The sequence below is a fragment of the Mustela lutreola genome, chromosome 7 (assembly GCF_030435805.1).
Source record: "Mustela lutreola isolate mMusLut2 chromosome 7, mMusLut2.pri, whole genome shotgun sequence".
NCBI classification, from domain to species: Eukaryota; Metazoa; Chordata; class Mammalia; order Carnivora; family Mustelidae; genus Mustela; species Mustela lutreola.
Window position 1 is genome coordinate 57593882 of NC_081296.1, and position 15880 is coordinate 57609761.

Genomic DNA, 15880 nt, shown 5'->3' on the forward strand with positions numbered 1-15880 from the left:
CTCAATAATTTGAGAAGACAGGATGTCCCCAAGTCGGAGCTAATGCTCAGGTGATTACCTGAGAACTAAGAGTACCTCCCTAACGAAGGGGTTATTTTCCAGAAGACAGATAATCTGTCTACCCAAGCTAAACACATTTCTCCTGCTACTATCTGTTTGGCTCTTCTCTTTATGAAATGGCACTAGCATTACTATCCTAAAGGTCACTTGTCTCTTTCCAGAGCCTAGACCTACCTTCTGGGAAAAGTTCTGCTTAGCTTTTCAGGATAGCTCCAAATAGATTCTTTGTAATCCACGGATCTCTTCCAGGTGGACGCTGGCACGCTCTCAGCTCACTCTGCCTTAATTATTCCATATCTACACCTGCTAACAGGCCACTGCATTTCCCCAGGTTACAGGGAATTAGACTTTCTCTCACCTTTTATTTCCACTCTCACCAAGTGACTTTAGGAGGAAGGGTCCACCTATTTTTGACACCAAGAGAAAAGGAGCCCAGATAGGAGGAGAACATGCCAAAATCCCTCCCCAGAAGCCGAGTTTGAGGACACAACAGGAGAAAGGAGGAGGCGGGAGGGGGAGTGCGAGGGACGCGAGTGGGGCGGGGACTAAAGTCGGGTCCGGGAGAGGTTGCAGCGTCCTCTACGCGTTCCGGCCACCAGCCGGCGGCTCAGCTCCCCGTGGCCTTGTGCGCGCTCGCGGCAGCCGCCGCACCCGGCCCGGGCCGCGTCCACGCCCGAGCGCCGTCCCCTCCCCGTTCCCCGCTCGCTCCTCCTCCGGCTTCCACTCTTCCTACTGGCGGAGCCGAGAGTCCTGCCCGGCTTCCTGCTGCCGAGAACCGGCACGCTAGCCGTCAGCCAGCGTCTGCCAGCCCCGTGGGTTCCGGGGACGGTCCGGGTGCAGGTAGAAGCCGGCCGGGGCCTGGGGTCCGGGGCGCTGAGCTCGGCAGTGGGGAGCCGGACGCTCGGGAGAGCCGGGAGGTCCTGGCGCCGGCAGGGAGCCTTTGGCCGCCGCGTCCTCCGGCTGCTCGGGACGGGGTGTGGTTGTGAAAGGAAAAGTGGGGGAGCCGGCGGAGACTGTGGGGGTGGGGTGGCAGGGGATGGAAGCACTTGGAAAGAGACCCGGTGAGAATGAGTCACTCTGCTCTAGAGAAGCTGCCATTACAGAGCAGTAGATGGTGTGACCGTCGCTTCTAATACCGGGGTGTGCCGACGCAGGAGAGTATCAGCCCGCTTAAAAGCGGTACTAATGTGTTACCCCGGCAAGGTCTCCAAGATCTACTAAGTAGAGAATAGTGTGTAAAGTGTGGTCCTCTTGGTGTACTGCAAAAAAAAAAAAAAAAGGGTGGGTGGGGGATAAACATGTATATGTATAGGAAGTGTCTGAAATTGTTCATATAGAACAGTTAGCAGTGGTTATTTCTGGAGAATCGAACTGGGATTTTTACTTTTCAGTTGTAGTCCAGCTGAGTCTCCCTTCACAAACAACTCCAGGGTGCAAAAATATTTAACTGTATTTTTCTGTTAGCTTAGTTTTTATTGTAAGACTTTTAAAATATTTTATTTAGTTTTCTTAAAGAGTTTATTTGTCGGGGGGGGGGGGTGAAGCAGGAGGAGCAGCAGGCAGAGGGAGAAGCAGGCTCCTGGCTGAGAGAGGAGGCTGACTGCGGGAAGCACTGGATCCCAGGACGGTGGGATCATGACCTGAACCAACTGAGCCACCCAGACATCCCTATTTTAAGACTTTTTATTTTGTTTTGATATATCTTGAGTCAGTTCTGAGATTTCCCACTCCTCTTCCTTATATAGTGCAAAGACATGAAGGAAGTCTACTAGGGCACAGAGGCCATCACTCTTGATGTAATTTGTTCACACTGATGTACTAATGTAGTGTACTAGTGTCTGGTGAGATAGCATTGTCTTTTCTAGTTATGGATTGTCAGTCTAATTAAGTCTTCTTGGAAGTATTCTGCAGTCCTGTCCCTAAGCTCTTGTGCATTAAGTCAATCAAGTGATTGACTTAACAACATACTTATTCCTAAAATACTTAAATGTAAATAGGTGATAAGCACTTGTCCAATAAGTAAGTAAATACATTCCTCATGATAGAAATTTAAGCATTTGCCAGGCAGAAGTTCTTAATTTGCACTTAATGGGGGATTTTAAGAGATCCATGAATGGACTCTCTGAAAGTTCGCGTGCAAAATGGTATATACTCATCTTTTTCTTTGAAAAAGCTACACAGCTTTCACCAGATTCTCTAAAAGCCTCTAAATCCCTCTGACGAGGCATTTTAGAAATATTGGTGAACAAGGCAAAAAGGATCTCTGTCCTCAGGAACTTATAGTCTGGTGGGGGGAAAGACAAACAGACAACTACAAGGTAAGGAATGTGTTTTGTAATAGAGCACGTTTGCTGTTGTGAGAACATAGAGGCCACTATATTAGACGGGCTGGCTGTCAGCAAAGGCTCCTTGGAGGAACTGACTGTTAAACTGAGGCCTGCAGAATGGCAAGAAAGTAGAATTTGGACTGGTAAAGGAGGAGCTGGGAAAGGAAGTGCTCCTGGTAAAAGGAAGAGTATTATAGGCGTCTACCTGTGTAAAGATCCAAAGTCAAAAGATACCTTGGCAATTCACAAACTTAAAAGAGTATGTATGATTGCAGCTTAGATGGGAGTAGCACTAAGGGATGAGGCTGGGAGAGGATCAAAAGCCAGGTTATGTGTGTGATGCTGGCCATGCAGAGGAGTTCCTTGACCCTCAGGGAGTTTTATTTTAGTAAGGAGAAACCCGGAACAAGTAGGCGAGTAAGCAAACAAAATAATTTTTTATCATGGTAAAATAAATAAGGCAATATAAATGGTGGCTGTGGTATATCCTGAGGAACTCCTTTAGACAAATTTACATACTGTGTGAGAGTAGGGTTTCAACAAAGATGGTGGCAGGCAGAATGGAGAGAATTGGATAGATTTGAGAGACATTGAGGGAGTAGAGCCAATAGGATTTGATAGTTTACTGATAATAACATATATAATAATAATAGCTTCCATTTATTGAATACTTACTAATTACCAGGCACTGTTCTAAATGCTTAGTACATTTTTATTTATTCTTATAATAACTCTATGAGGTAGGCATTTATGTCAGTTTTGTAGATGAGGAAACTGAGGCACAGAGAGTTCAAGTAACCAACCCAAGTAGATTCAGGGTCCCATCAGGATTCAAACTCAAGTCTATTTCACTCCATATCTGTATAAGCAGAGAGGGGAAAGGAGATGGAATAGAGTTGAGAAAGAGTGGGAGAAAGATGATACATTTGGGTCTGGAGTTTTGGGTACCTTTGAGTCATCCAAGTGGAGATGTCCAGTAGGCAAATGGGTAAATGAATATGAAGCTCAGATGAGATCTAAGTCAGGGAATAATTTTGTGCATTTGCAGCACAGAAATGTTATTTGGAGCCTTTCTTGGGAAAGTATGTAAGATTAGAATAGAATTCTAAGGGGCTTCAACATTCAAGCGATGGCGGGGAAAGAGCCTTCATGAAGAGAAGGTAAGAGATATAAGAGGAAAATCAAGACAGTGGCACCAAGACAGCCAAAGAGAAAAGAGGGTTTCAGTGAGAGAGTGAGCCACAGTGTCATATTCTGCTTGAGAGATGAGGTAAGATAAGGGCCAAGATGTGCTTGTTCTCATTGTAACAAGAATTCCATTGGTTAACCAAGGGGACAACCTTGGGGGAATAGGAGGGACAGAATGCCATTTAGTTGGTTGAACAGTGAGTAGGAGGCAAGGAAGTTGAGGCTGTTAAATATAGACATCTTGATCAAAATATTTGTTTTGGGCACCTTGGTGGCTCAGTGGGTTAAGCCTCTGCCTTCAGCTCAGGTCATGATCTCAGGGTCCTGGGATGGAGCCCGGCATCAGGCTCTCTGCTCAGGGGGGAGCCTGCTTCCCCCCTCCTCTCTCTGCCTGCCTCTCTGCCTACTTGTGATTTCTGTCTGTCAAATAAATAAATAAAATCTTAAAAAAAATTTTTGTTTCTCTAGAGCTTAGAGTCTAGAGTCCAGATTACAAATATGATCCCTTAGTTGGGATTGCACTCATAGCCCTAGGGGCCTCCTTTACCCCTTTGTGAGGAGACATATCACTTTCATCTCCAGTACTTTTTTTTTTTTTTTAATTTCTCTGCTCTTCAGCTTCTGCCTTATCTTTCCCCTATTTCTCTCATTTAATGCTCCCTGAATTTTCTCTGTATAATATTTTCAGAATATATCCTTAGAATGAACCCATTCTTTGAAAAAGAAATATTGGTTGTTCCCTGCCTGCAGGTCACTGGGATTACCAGGAGGACTGTGGGAAAGACATACTCCGAGGGCAAACACACTCCAATGCAGCCAGGAGCTCATCACCTGTCTTTCTCTCCTTCTAGGCATATACTGGTTGGGGTCCAGCTATGGAGAAACTCCACCGGCATGCGTCTGCCCACCTGGACATTCTCTCCTTAGAAAACCGGAGCCTGGCCACCCTCCCCAACCTGCAGCCCATGGAGAAACCACATGGGCATGTCTCTGCCCACGCAGATATCCTCTCCTTAGAAAACCGGTGCCTGGCCACACTTCCTGACCTGAAGATCATGGAGAAACCACGTGGGCATGTATCTGCCCACCCAGACATTCTCTCCTTAGAAAACCGGTGCCTGGCCACACTTCCTGACCTGAAGACTATGGAGAAACTACATGGGCATGTTTCTGTCCACCCAGACATCCTCTCGTTGGAGAATCGGTGCCTGGCCACGCTCCCTGTTCTAAAAAGTTCTGTGTCTACTAGCCCCTTGCTCTGTCTCCAGAGAGCTCACCTGGTGCAAGCTGATGTGTGTAGTCTGAACATCAGCAGCTTCTCACTCTCTGAGCCTCCTAGGGCCCAGTGCCTCTCTGAGGGGCTAGCCTGTCTGAGCTGCCCCACAGCCTCGAAATCCATCTCTGCCACAGAGAAAGCTCCTGAAACAGCTTTGGTAATAGCTCCAGGCACTTGTCCATGCATGTCTGTTGGATGCTTTTGTCCCTAGCCTTGGTGCCTCAGTTTCCCCTCTGCTGCTCTGTGTCTGTGTACCTTATGTCCTCAGAGCATCTTCCTGAGGGCCCCTTGACCCTCGGGCTGTCGTCTTCAGCGTCACTACTTTTACCGCATATCAAGTTCAGATATTCTGTACAATAGAGCTGGCCTTAGAAAGCCTCTGCTCAGGAGGACGGGCAGCGTGATATTGGAGTAGCAGCCAAGCAAGTGCTTCTGAGGTCTTATGTCCAGCAGGGATGACATCTGCCATACCATGGCCCACTTCCCTATATGTACAGGTCTAAACATGTGTCCACTTATACACATCTATACACACACATTTAGCATACAAGGCAGAATCAGTAGATAAACGCATATTTCTTCTGTATGGACTTGGGTATCAGACTGAGGCAGAGGCTATACTGTCTCTGCCAACAACAAGCCGTACAACCTTGGCCAAGACTTAACCTGTTGAAGCTTTGATTTCTTTCCCTTTAAAATATGGTCCGTGAAAATCTGTCTCAGAGGGTCATTGTCAGGATTACTATTGCCGTCTTACATTTATTTAGGGCTTTGCAATTTGCAAAGAGCCATATATATATTACCCCATTTAATCTTCTAATGGCCCCATCAAATAGGTTGTAGGGAGTGAAGAAGCTGAGACTCAGAAGTTAAGCAGCTCACGGTTGCTGGGGGATTGATCTGGGACTTGGCCTTTTTTTTTTTTTTTTTCCTGAATCCAGAATATCTTAATAGTATCGTAGGAGGTGTGTGTGAGGAGCCTTGGACTCCTCGGCTGTGGCATCAATAAGGAAATGAAAGCAGGGGAAGATCTCAGAGCGTCTGAGCAAAGGCTCAGAAGGTTGAATTGGGAAAGTTGGTGTGTGTGACAGTGAGGGGTCACTCTGTCAGCCAAGAGAGATGGATGCCCGGTTGTGAGGGGGGAGGGAGAAGGAGTTTTGGTTCTGGAAGATAGATGTAGACTCCTCCTGTGCCTGGGATCTGCCTTCAGATCTGTCTGTGTTTGAGAGATCTGTCTTCGGATCTGTCTATGTGATTATCAACTGCCACTATCCCCAGGGCTCTTGTTCCTCTTCAGAAGAGAAATTGCCGGAAGAGAAGGAACGGGTAGAGGTTCAGATGCCTGTTTATAATCTAAGCTTGGGAGAGGAAGAGAAGGTGGAGGAGCCTGTCCTGAAGCTCACCACTGAGGACTCTGAATCTCATCCTGGGCCCACTGACCAGGCCCTTAAGGACAAGAAGGTAAAAGTTTCAGTGCTGGGGAGAGATTGATGATGGTGGAGGGAATGGTGTGAGGTGGTGTGGGAGGGGTGGTGACCAAGGGCCAAACCAGTTCCCCTCCACAGATGGCAGGGGAAGGATGGGGTATCACCCAGCTCTTATTTCTCATTCCCTAGTCACCTTTTCTAACCTCTCAGTTGGACAGACATCTTTCTGAAAGTGGGGGTCATTTCTCTCTGCTCTTGATTTCGTAAATCAGCCTGAGTGGGTGCTTGAGTTGGTCCTCATGATCTCTTTCATCCTTTCTCCCCTCTCTTTCTCAATTCTCAGATGGTTCTCATAAGCCTGCTGTGCTCCTCTCTGACATCAGAGGTAAACATAGAAGCTGCAGCTGACATGACCTCGGGTACTCTCTTTGAAGTCTGTAGTGAACTTGCACCTTTGGAGCCTGAATTCATCCTTAAGGTACTGTGGTGTGAAGGAGTGGTTGGATGGGAACTGGAAGCTGGGAGGCAGGAACTGTGGCCATGGTGTGGGAGGGGAATGGTGGCCAGCTTTGTGGGAAGGGAGTAGGATCTCTGGGTGAGTCTGAGGGCTAGTCCCTGAGGTTCTTTGAGGAGTGGGGGGAAGATGAGATTGGGAAAGAGTATACTAGGGCTCATTTGTTTAGTAACTACACAGGCTAAGTACTCAAAACTAGGCCTTGAAGATCATGAAACTTAGATCTGGCTTTTAAGGAGCTTATGATATTGTTAGGGAAGCAGAACATTCCCAAGTATTACATAAATGCAAATGGAGTAGTAGGCAGTGAATGTTTCAGAAGAAGAGAAACAGGGGAGGAGGGATGTTTTCTATGACCAGGTTGAGCACGGATTGACTGGGGGACAGGGTGGCCTGAAAATTACCCTGGGTAATTTTCAATGGCCCTTGGTGATGGGAAGCCCTCTAAGTATCTGGTTGACTTGGAAGGTGATCAGTAGACTCAGAAGAAGCCATGCTGCAAAGGTGGATAAGGGCTAGAGTATGGAGGATGTAGCCTTCCAAGTCAGCAGGCTTGGGCTTTCTGTTTTATAGACATTGTGAAGTGTTCAGAAAAGGTTTTATGCAGGTGGATTAAGCAAGTGAGTTTGTTTGGGGCATGATGCTTTGGGACAAGTGGCTGAGATGCCAGCTCTCCCCACCCTGTGCCTCAGGCAGCTCTGTACGCCAGGCAGCAGCTGAACATCCGGACTGTGGCCAACAAAGTGTTGGCCATTGCTGCCTTCTTGCCGGTCTGTCGCCCCCACCTGCGACGCTATTTCTGTGCCATTGTCCAGCTGCCTTCTGATTGGATCCAGGTAGCCACGTTCTACCAGGTATGTTCCCTGAGCTTTGGCTCTCACTGGTTCCCTCTCCCTTGCTTATCACATCCCTGCGGAAAATTCTCATCTAGTTCCACCTCCCCTCAGTTGTCCTCAGCTTTGCTTCCCAGATAGGACAGCTTCTCCCTGGATTGTGCTGGGTTGCCCAATAGAGAGAATATGACTGAGAAGAGCTGGACCACAGTGGGAGAAAAATTGGTCTTATTCTGGACCTCGTGTTTACGATGCAGGAGATGAGAATCAGAGAAGTCTGCCAACTGGCCAGGACTGTAGAAATGATCACTCTTGAGCTGGGGCTGGAAGCCATCTTCTTCTTCTGTGCCCTCATTTATCCCTGTGAAGTGGTCTTGCCTTGTTGTAGAGGGTTGATCTGTGTCTCACTCCTGAGGGTCTTTCCTCTCTCACTGACAGAACCTGGCTGGAGGAGAGGAGGACAAGCTGGTGCCCCTGCCTGCCTGCCTGCGTGCTGCTATGACTGACAAATTTGCCCAGTTTGATGAGTACCAGCTGGCTAAGTACAACCCTCGGAAGCACCGGGCCAAGAGTTGCCCCCGCCCGCCTCCCCGGCCCCCAGTCAGTCCCTGCTCAGTCTGATCATTCACAGCCTAGGCCCCTTCTCTCTGGAAAAGGGGGGTGGGCAGGAGGTCCAAGGAACCTGCTGACCCTGGGGGATCCCACACTAAGCCTCTGACATGTTCCTACCATATTAAAGGAGTCAGAGAAAGGCAGAGGGAAGGGCTGAGTAGAGCTCAGGGGGCAGACAGGGCAGGGCTGTCTTGGCTGGCTTCCTTTTTGGCAGAGATGGACCTTTGGTACCATTGGAATGGATCTCTCCAAGGATGGGTTCCATTTCCCATTTTGAAATTGCTTCTCCTATCCCTACAGAAGACAGGGCGCCCATTTTCTGAGACACAAAAATACTGGCCGAGGTACCTGAGGCCTCTTAAAGATGAACAGAAGAAGGTGAGTGCCTTGTTCTGGGGTTCCACATGTGCATGTAAAACCTTTTCTCAGCTAATATTTAGAAATGGAATTCTGTTTGGTTTAGAAATACTCAAGATGTGGTAGGCATATTCCAATTTCCAACTTCCTGGGGAGTTCTCAGTTGTGATTGTATGGTCAGGTTTGAGAGCACTGGGAAAGGCTCCTTTTATTTCCCATGTTGCTTCCCTTACTATTTATGGACTGGTGGCACGTACAGCTGGGTAAGTGAGCTAACAGTGTATGAAATATGGGCACATGGGTGGCTCAGTTGGTTAAGCATCTGACTCTTGATTTTGACTCAGTTCATGATCGCGGGGTCATGGGATTGAGCCCTGCACGTTGGGCTTCTCACATATCAGGGAATCTTCTTGAGGTTCTCTCTCTCCACCCCCCACCATTCTCTCCCAAAGAAAGAAAGAAAGAAAGTATGAAACTTATAAAGTATATACTTTATAAAGTATAAAATTTCTGCAGGAAGTTTTAAAACCAAACCAAGCATTTTTGCATTTAATGACAAATAAAGCACTGCACTTTGTGGTTAAAAGCATAGAATCAGGAATTAGACCTAGATTTGAATCCCCCCACCAGCACCACTCGCTGGTTATGCAAACTTTGCCAAATGACTTACCCTGTCTTACCTCTGTTTCCTCAGATATAAAATAGGGATAATAGCAGTGCCTCATTGGGTACTTCATTGGGTTCTTGTGAGGATTAAATCAGTCACTGAATTTAAAGTATTTTTTTTTTTTTAAGATTTTATTTATTTTGGGGTTCCTGGGTGGCTGGGTGGGTTGAGCCTCTGCCTTCAGCTTGGGTCATGGTCTCAAGGTCCTGAAATTGAGCTCCACATTGGGTTCTCTGCTCAGCAGGAGCCTGCTTCCTTCTCTCTCTCTCTGCCTGCCTCTCTGGCTACTTGTGATCTCTCTCTGTCAAATAAATGAATAAAATCTTTAAAAAAAGATTTTATTTATTTTGTGTGTGTGTGTGAGAGAGAGGTATTGAGAGAGAGACAGAGACAGAGACAGAGTACAAGTTGGGGACAGCAAGAGCTGCTGAGCAGGGAGCCTGATATGGGACTTAATCCTAGGACCCCAGGATCATGACTTGAGTCACCCAGGCACCCTGAATTTAAAATATTTCTCACAATACCTGGCACTGAGTAAGTGTTAGCTATCACCAACATCATCATCATTAAAATAGATTATTGGGAAAATATTATGGTGATTATTACAAGAGAAAACATTTTCAGTTGGTCAACTGATCTTTTCTCTTCATTCTAATAATATATCCCAATCTTAGCTCTTCTATTGTAGAAGACACCATAGAAAGGCAACTTTGTTCTGTTTTTCCACTCCCTGTGGCTTGTGTTTTCTGATGCCTCCATTTACCTCCTCCTCCAAGTCTCAGTGATTTAAATAAAAGCTGCTTTTTCCTTTCCCTCCCTCTGAGAAAGAGATGTTCTCTGTTCATTCCATCCCCATCTTGTTTTTCACAAGCCAGTTATCCTGTGTTAACTATTGATAGTTCAATCTTGCGTACATGAAACACAGTGACCCCAAAGAGCTACAATGGTATGCTCACTGCAGAAGTTCTTGTTGCTGGTGACTTTTGCTGCCTCTTCCTACTCTTTGCCCAGATCTACATTGGGGGAAGAAATTACCTCATAGGTATAGGATGTCTGCAGTTCTGATTTCTGAAGCAAGTGACATGGTCATAGATTAAATGACTTCTGTGGGACTTGGGGGATATTTCCACAGTTTGAGGAGACCTACAGTGCAGTACCAGAGAAAAAGAAGCAGCCGAGGTTCACTCTCAAGAAGTTAGTGCAGCGACTGCACATCCGGGAGCCGGCTCAGCACGTCCAAGCCCTACTGGGCTACAGGTGAGAAGACACACCCTGAAAATACCATCCACATGGGTGACCCTGTGGCTTTTCAACCTCCATGGCCCTGTGCCTATAGTTCTGACTCCAGTCACATTAGTGGCAAGTGCAACTGACTAGCTTTGACTGACTGACTTTCTCTCTTCTGTGTTATTTTCTGCCAGCTTTGAAATGGTAAGATTTTCCTCTTCTGTTCCAGATATCCTTCCAGCCTACAAACATTTTCTCGAAGTCGCCTTCCTGGGCCATGGGATTCTAGCAGAGCTGGGAAGCGGATGAAGCTCCCTCAGCCAGAAACCTGGGAGCGGGAGCTGAGCCTGCGGGGGAACAAAGCTTCTGTCTGGGAGGAGCTGATTGGTAGAGTAACCTTGACCATACAGTCCCGTCCTCTTCTCCACTCACACCTCTACGTTTTGGACCCTGAGTTAACTTCTGTGGCATGATACAGTTATTCTCTTGCCTGGGGGTTGCATCACTGAAAGTGATTGGGTTTGTGAGTTTTGCCATCGGCCATGCCCAAGCAGACCAGTGGTGTCTGCTTTGACGGCACTGACTTCATAGGGAGGTCGTTATTCCAGATGTGGTTAGGTGATTTACAAGCCTTGATCAACACAGGACAAAGTGGTACCTTCTCTCTGATTTCACTTAGGTCATACTGGGTAAGTCATCTAATCAAGGTAGGATTGGCACATGCAGTATTGGAATCTCCACAGGAACCCATATTTAGGACTTTGAGGTAATTTGCCCATACTGATAAAGAGAAAAAAAAAAATTAAATCAGAAGGACCAAGTTATTTCAGTCTTCTGTTTGTCTCTTTTTGTTGCTGTTGTTAGTTTATTTTTAACTCTACAAGGCTCTTTCTAGTCTGTCTTAAGTTCTCTTTCATCTTTGAAAATTTTAAGTTAGTATCTTTCTGTTGAAAGACATCTTGCTGTAGAATTTGTGACTGGGTTTTGGAGACTTCATATTTTGGGGCTTCAGAAGCCCGTCTTTTTTTTTTTTTTAAATCTATTTCTCTGCGAACTGCCATGTGCAGATTGTGCCCAGGGCAGCTCAAATTCTCAGCTGCTTATCTGTCATGGTTCTCACTGTGTGGTTGTCGCTGGGAGTATCAACATGAGAATCACATGGGCATTAAAACACATGCATACACACACACATGCCTGACAACCTCTTCCCCAATATTTGACACTTTGGGTGGAACAGGAGAAAGTTGCCTGGATGGCAGCCAGGATGTGTAGCTGATTCTGGTATGTCATCTGTACTTCCTCTCTCTGCCCTTAAAAAATTAAAACTGTGACATTTGTCTAGGCTTAGTCTAATGCCCATAGTCTAATCCTCTAGACTCCAGAGTTTTTTGATCATATATTGCAAAAAAACTTTTGTTTGACATCACAATATATGTATATATAATTTAAACAATTTTATATATGTACTAATGAATTATGTACTTGAGAGAATACATAAAATATTTAAATCTAGATCTGAAAATGTGTATAAAAATATAAATATACTAATAAAATATAAGACAAAATGTAATTAGATATACAGACCCCTCCACCTGGGTGGCCCAGTGGGTTAGGCCTCTACCTTTGGCTTGGGTCATGAACTCAGGGTCCTGGGATGGAGCCCTGTTGGGCTCCCTGCTCAGCAGGGAGCCTGCTTCTCCCAACCCCCTGCCTGCCTCTCTGCCTAGTTGTGATTTCTCTTTTTGTCAAATAAATAAATAAAATCTTAAAAAAAAAGAGAGATATACAGACCCCTCTTGGGAGACCACAAGGCTCATTAATAACTCAGTAACAGTTTTTCTTTTAAAGATTTTATTTATTTATGTGACAGAGAAAGAGAGAGAGCAAGCATGGGGAGCAGCAGGCAGAGGGAGAGAGAGAAGCAGACTCCCCATAGAGTAGGAGAAGCCCCATATGGGACTCGATCCCAGGATTCTGGGATCATGACCCGAGGCAAAGGCAGTCGCTTAACTGACTGAGCCACCCAGGTGCCCTCATTAGCAGTTTTTTTTTTTTTTTTTAAAGATTTTATTTATTTATTTGACAGAGAGAAATCACAAGTAGACTGAGAGGCAGGCAGAGAGAGAGAGAGGGAAACAGGCTCCCTGCTGAGCAGAGAGCCCCATGCGGGACTCGATCCCAGGACCCTGAGATCATGACCTGAGCCGAAGGCAGCGGCTTAACCCACTGAGCCACCCAGGCGCCCCGATTAGCAGTTTTTTTGAATGAAATCAGTGAACTTCTCAGTCTGAAGGATAAAGGTTAAATTTATTTTCTAGTATCATAAATATGATATTGGACTTAATTTCTTATTTAAATGTTCTAGAAAGCCTCTCATACATAGCAACAGTTGAGAACAATTTATGAACTGACAAAGGATGTAATTGTTTATGAGTTCTCCCCCACCATTTGCATGGTGTGCACAACCTAATTCTTCTATACAGTTTGTGAATAGAATTATGACTCAAGAACCGCAGGACTTCCAGAAGGCTGGAAGCTTCTATCTTGTAATTCAAATGAGACTTAAATCACCTTAAAAAAAGACACCACCACTCTCTTGACAGAAGCTGCTGCTAGTGCCTGGGAACGTGGCTGGGGGCTGACAGGCCATGTCTCTAAGGTGGTCCGAAAGCACCTCTGGGGGTACCCAAGAAAAATATCACACCTCAGACTTATGGTTTCCCTTGTCTAAAAGAAAGAAAGGAAAGGATTTTCCCAATATTTACCAAACAGATTGCGCCCCTGTGGTCACTCGGTCTGTGTGTAGTATGGTACATGGCACATATAAGAGTTCAGGTTTGTGGAGGAAGAATAGGGTTTCTCTAGTACAAGGGTGTCCACAGAGCCCCTCACTCTCTTTTGGTTTCTGCATAATGACTTACCAAACTTATCTTTGAATTGTAAGTGGATTTAGAATTATTATTCAGTCTTAACCAAACTAACCATCTGAAGTAGACATAAGCCTTAAAGACGTTATTATCAAGAAACTATGACTTGAAAATGACACTAATATCACAGAACAAATGGACAATATGAAAGTAATAGGGGTGAAATTCTTTAGTGCAAATCTTCTTCACCTCTATTTCAATGAAAAATAACGACTATTTAATCAGATCTCACAAGAAGTTTGCCAGAAAACTTCAAAATTTCCAGGAAGATTATTTGAAATATGAATTTATATACATTATTATTAAAGGTGAACCTTACTTTAGCTTATGTTGTGCCTGGAAATATTAACCCGATGATTACACTACATGTATACAATTTATAAATAAATAAACTTACACTAGAAAATTTCATGTTTCACCACCTAAAATGTTTGGAAATCTTTACTCTAGATTAGAGAATATATTTTTGCTGGTTCAGCCCAATTGCGTGGCTGGACCAGCAGACAAAGCAACAATAGGAATTGTTTATTCAAACAGCTGTCTTGTAAACAATGTTATATAAATCTTGTACCACACTTTAGGCCAATCCTGTTTTCATCTTTCTAGATGTCTGAAACATTTTGAGTCGGGTATATTGTATGTTAGTACCTCACTCTCTCCGTTCTGCATTTTCTTTGTGGCCTCTGAATGTCTTACTCTGGTCTCTGACCTTCCTTATTCATCCTTTGTCTGCTTTCCTTACCCTGTGCCTGACCTTCCACAGACAATGGGAAGCTTCCCTTCATGGCCCTGCTTCGGAATCTGTGCAACCTGCTGCGGGTTGGAATCAGTGCCCGCCACCACGAGCTTGTACTCCAGAGACTCCAGCATGAGGTATGTGGGGGGGCAGGGGGACTAGAGGTGGGTGCAGTGATGCTGCTGCTTCTTCCTCATGGCTGTGGAAGGTCCTGGCCACGAGCTATTTTATGTGGGCTATAAATAGGTATGGAGATATGGATAGGCTGGCAGAGACAGATCTGCTGTCTCTGCTGGCAGAGACAGTTCAAGTATAAGAACTTTCCTTGGATCACTGATTTACCAAGAAGAGGCACTTATATGATGTAACTGACTTTGGAGGGAGTCTGATATTAAAGAAATCAGCCTCCTTCCTTTACTTCTTCCCTCTTTTTTCTTTTTTTCTTCTTTTAAAGATTTTATTTGTCAGAGAGAGAAAGAGAGAGGGAAAACAAGCAGGGGCAGCAGCAGGCAGAGGGAGAAGCAGGCTCCTCATTGAGCAAGGAGCCTGATGCAGGACATGATCCTGGGTACGTGGGATCATGACCTGAGCCAAAAGCAGATGCTCAAGACTGAGCCACTCAGCCATCCCTCCCTTCTTTCCTTCTTTTCATAGTCTACCTGACAGCTTTCTTTTTCTTTTATTCTTCTCCCTTTTTTTCTGTATCTCTTCTGTAATATCCATTTTATCCTTCCTCATTTTCCCACAAATCTAAGACAGTGGTTATCTAGTACTCCTGGTCCCTGAGGACCCTGATTAATCCCACCCCCATTCTCCCTGATATGTTGCTCACGACCCCTCCCTTGCTTTCCAGAATTCGGTGATCCACAGTCGGCAGTTCCCATTCAGATTCCTTAATGCCCATGATTCCATCAATAACCTTGAGGCTCGACTCAAAAGTAAAGGTATTATCTATCTTCCGAATCCTGTTTGTCTCCCGAGTCTGAGAGTAGATGAATTAGGAGCACTGGTATGTTTCAGCCTCTTGCCTTCTGGTCTCAGGATGTGGGGTGGGCAGAGTTCAGACACTTGCCAGCCCGAGGGTCAGGGCTTAGGGCAGGTATTGGTGGGAGGACAATAGGAGAGCACAGGCTGACTGACACTGACTCACTTACTTACCTGTTTACCACACAGCATTGCCACTCCCTTCCAATACAAAACTGATGTGTTCAATAATGACTAGAAATGCAAAAAAGAGCAAGAATTGGATGACCTATCGGAGGTATCCTTTCAACCCAAGTCGCCAGAACCTTCGGACAACAATGATGATACCTGTGATATATGAGCAGCTCAAGTGGGAAAAGCTGAAAATACAAAAGGCCAGGTGTGTGTGTGTGTGTGTGTGTGTGTGCGCGCGCACGCGCCTGTGCATGCTATGCTCTCTGGGAGCAAAGGGTGGGCAACAAGAGTTACCATTACAGGGCTCGGGAGTCATCTGGGAACCCCAACTTTTATTCTGTGAAGATATGTTTGTCCCAGTGGCTCAGACTTGTCTGGTTCCAACTCTTTGCTTGGCAAACCTTGCCTTTAATGTTGTCCTATGGAGAAATCATGAGAAAAAAACTATGTTGAGGCCTCCAATTTATTATCTGGGATTGTTTTATTGGTTTCTGGGGGGCTCTGTGAATCTGTGCAGCATTCTCCTTTCTCTGTCCTCTGCTCCTGTTCTGGTTCAGTTTCTTTTTCTTCT

At 45.5% G+C, this 15880-nt stretch overlaps 1 protein-coding gene across 1 annotated transcript in view; it reads left to right on the forward strand.

The window, feature by feature from the left end:
* Positions 1 to 641: 641 nt before the first annotated feature.
* TEP1 (telomerase associated protein 1) overlaps positions 642 to 15880 on the forward strand; it is a 38618-nt gene continuing 23379 nt past the window's right edge. Inside the window, exons 1-12 of the mRNA XM_059181044.1 lie at positions 642 to 900; positions 4427 to 5008; positions 6130 to 6312; positions 6622 to 6756; positions 7485 to 7646; positions 8064 to 8225; positions 8538 to 8615; positions 10394 to 10518; positions 10718 to 10875; positions 14179 to 14288; positions 15005 to 15095; positions 15325 to 15514. Of these exons, the coding sequence (XP_059037027.1) occupies positions 4451 to 5008; positions 6130 to 6312; positions 6622 to 6756; positions 7485 to 7646; positions 8064 to 8225; positions 8538 to 8615; positions 10394 to 10518; positions 10718 to 10875; positions 14179 to 14288; positions 15005 to 15095; positions 15325 to 15514 (1952 nt within the window). The 5' untranslated portion in view covers positions 642 to 900; positions 4427 to 4450. The remainder of the gene's footprint in view (positions 901 to 4426; positions 5009 to 6129; positions 6313 to 6621; positions 6757 to 7484; positions 7647 to 8063; positions 8226 to 8537; positions 8616 to 10393; positions 10519 to 10717; positions 10876 to 14178; positions 14289 to 15004; positions 15096 to 15324; positions 15515 to 15880) is intronic.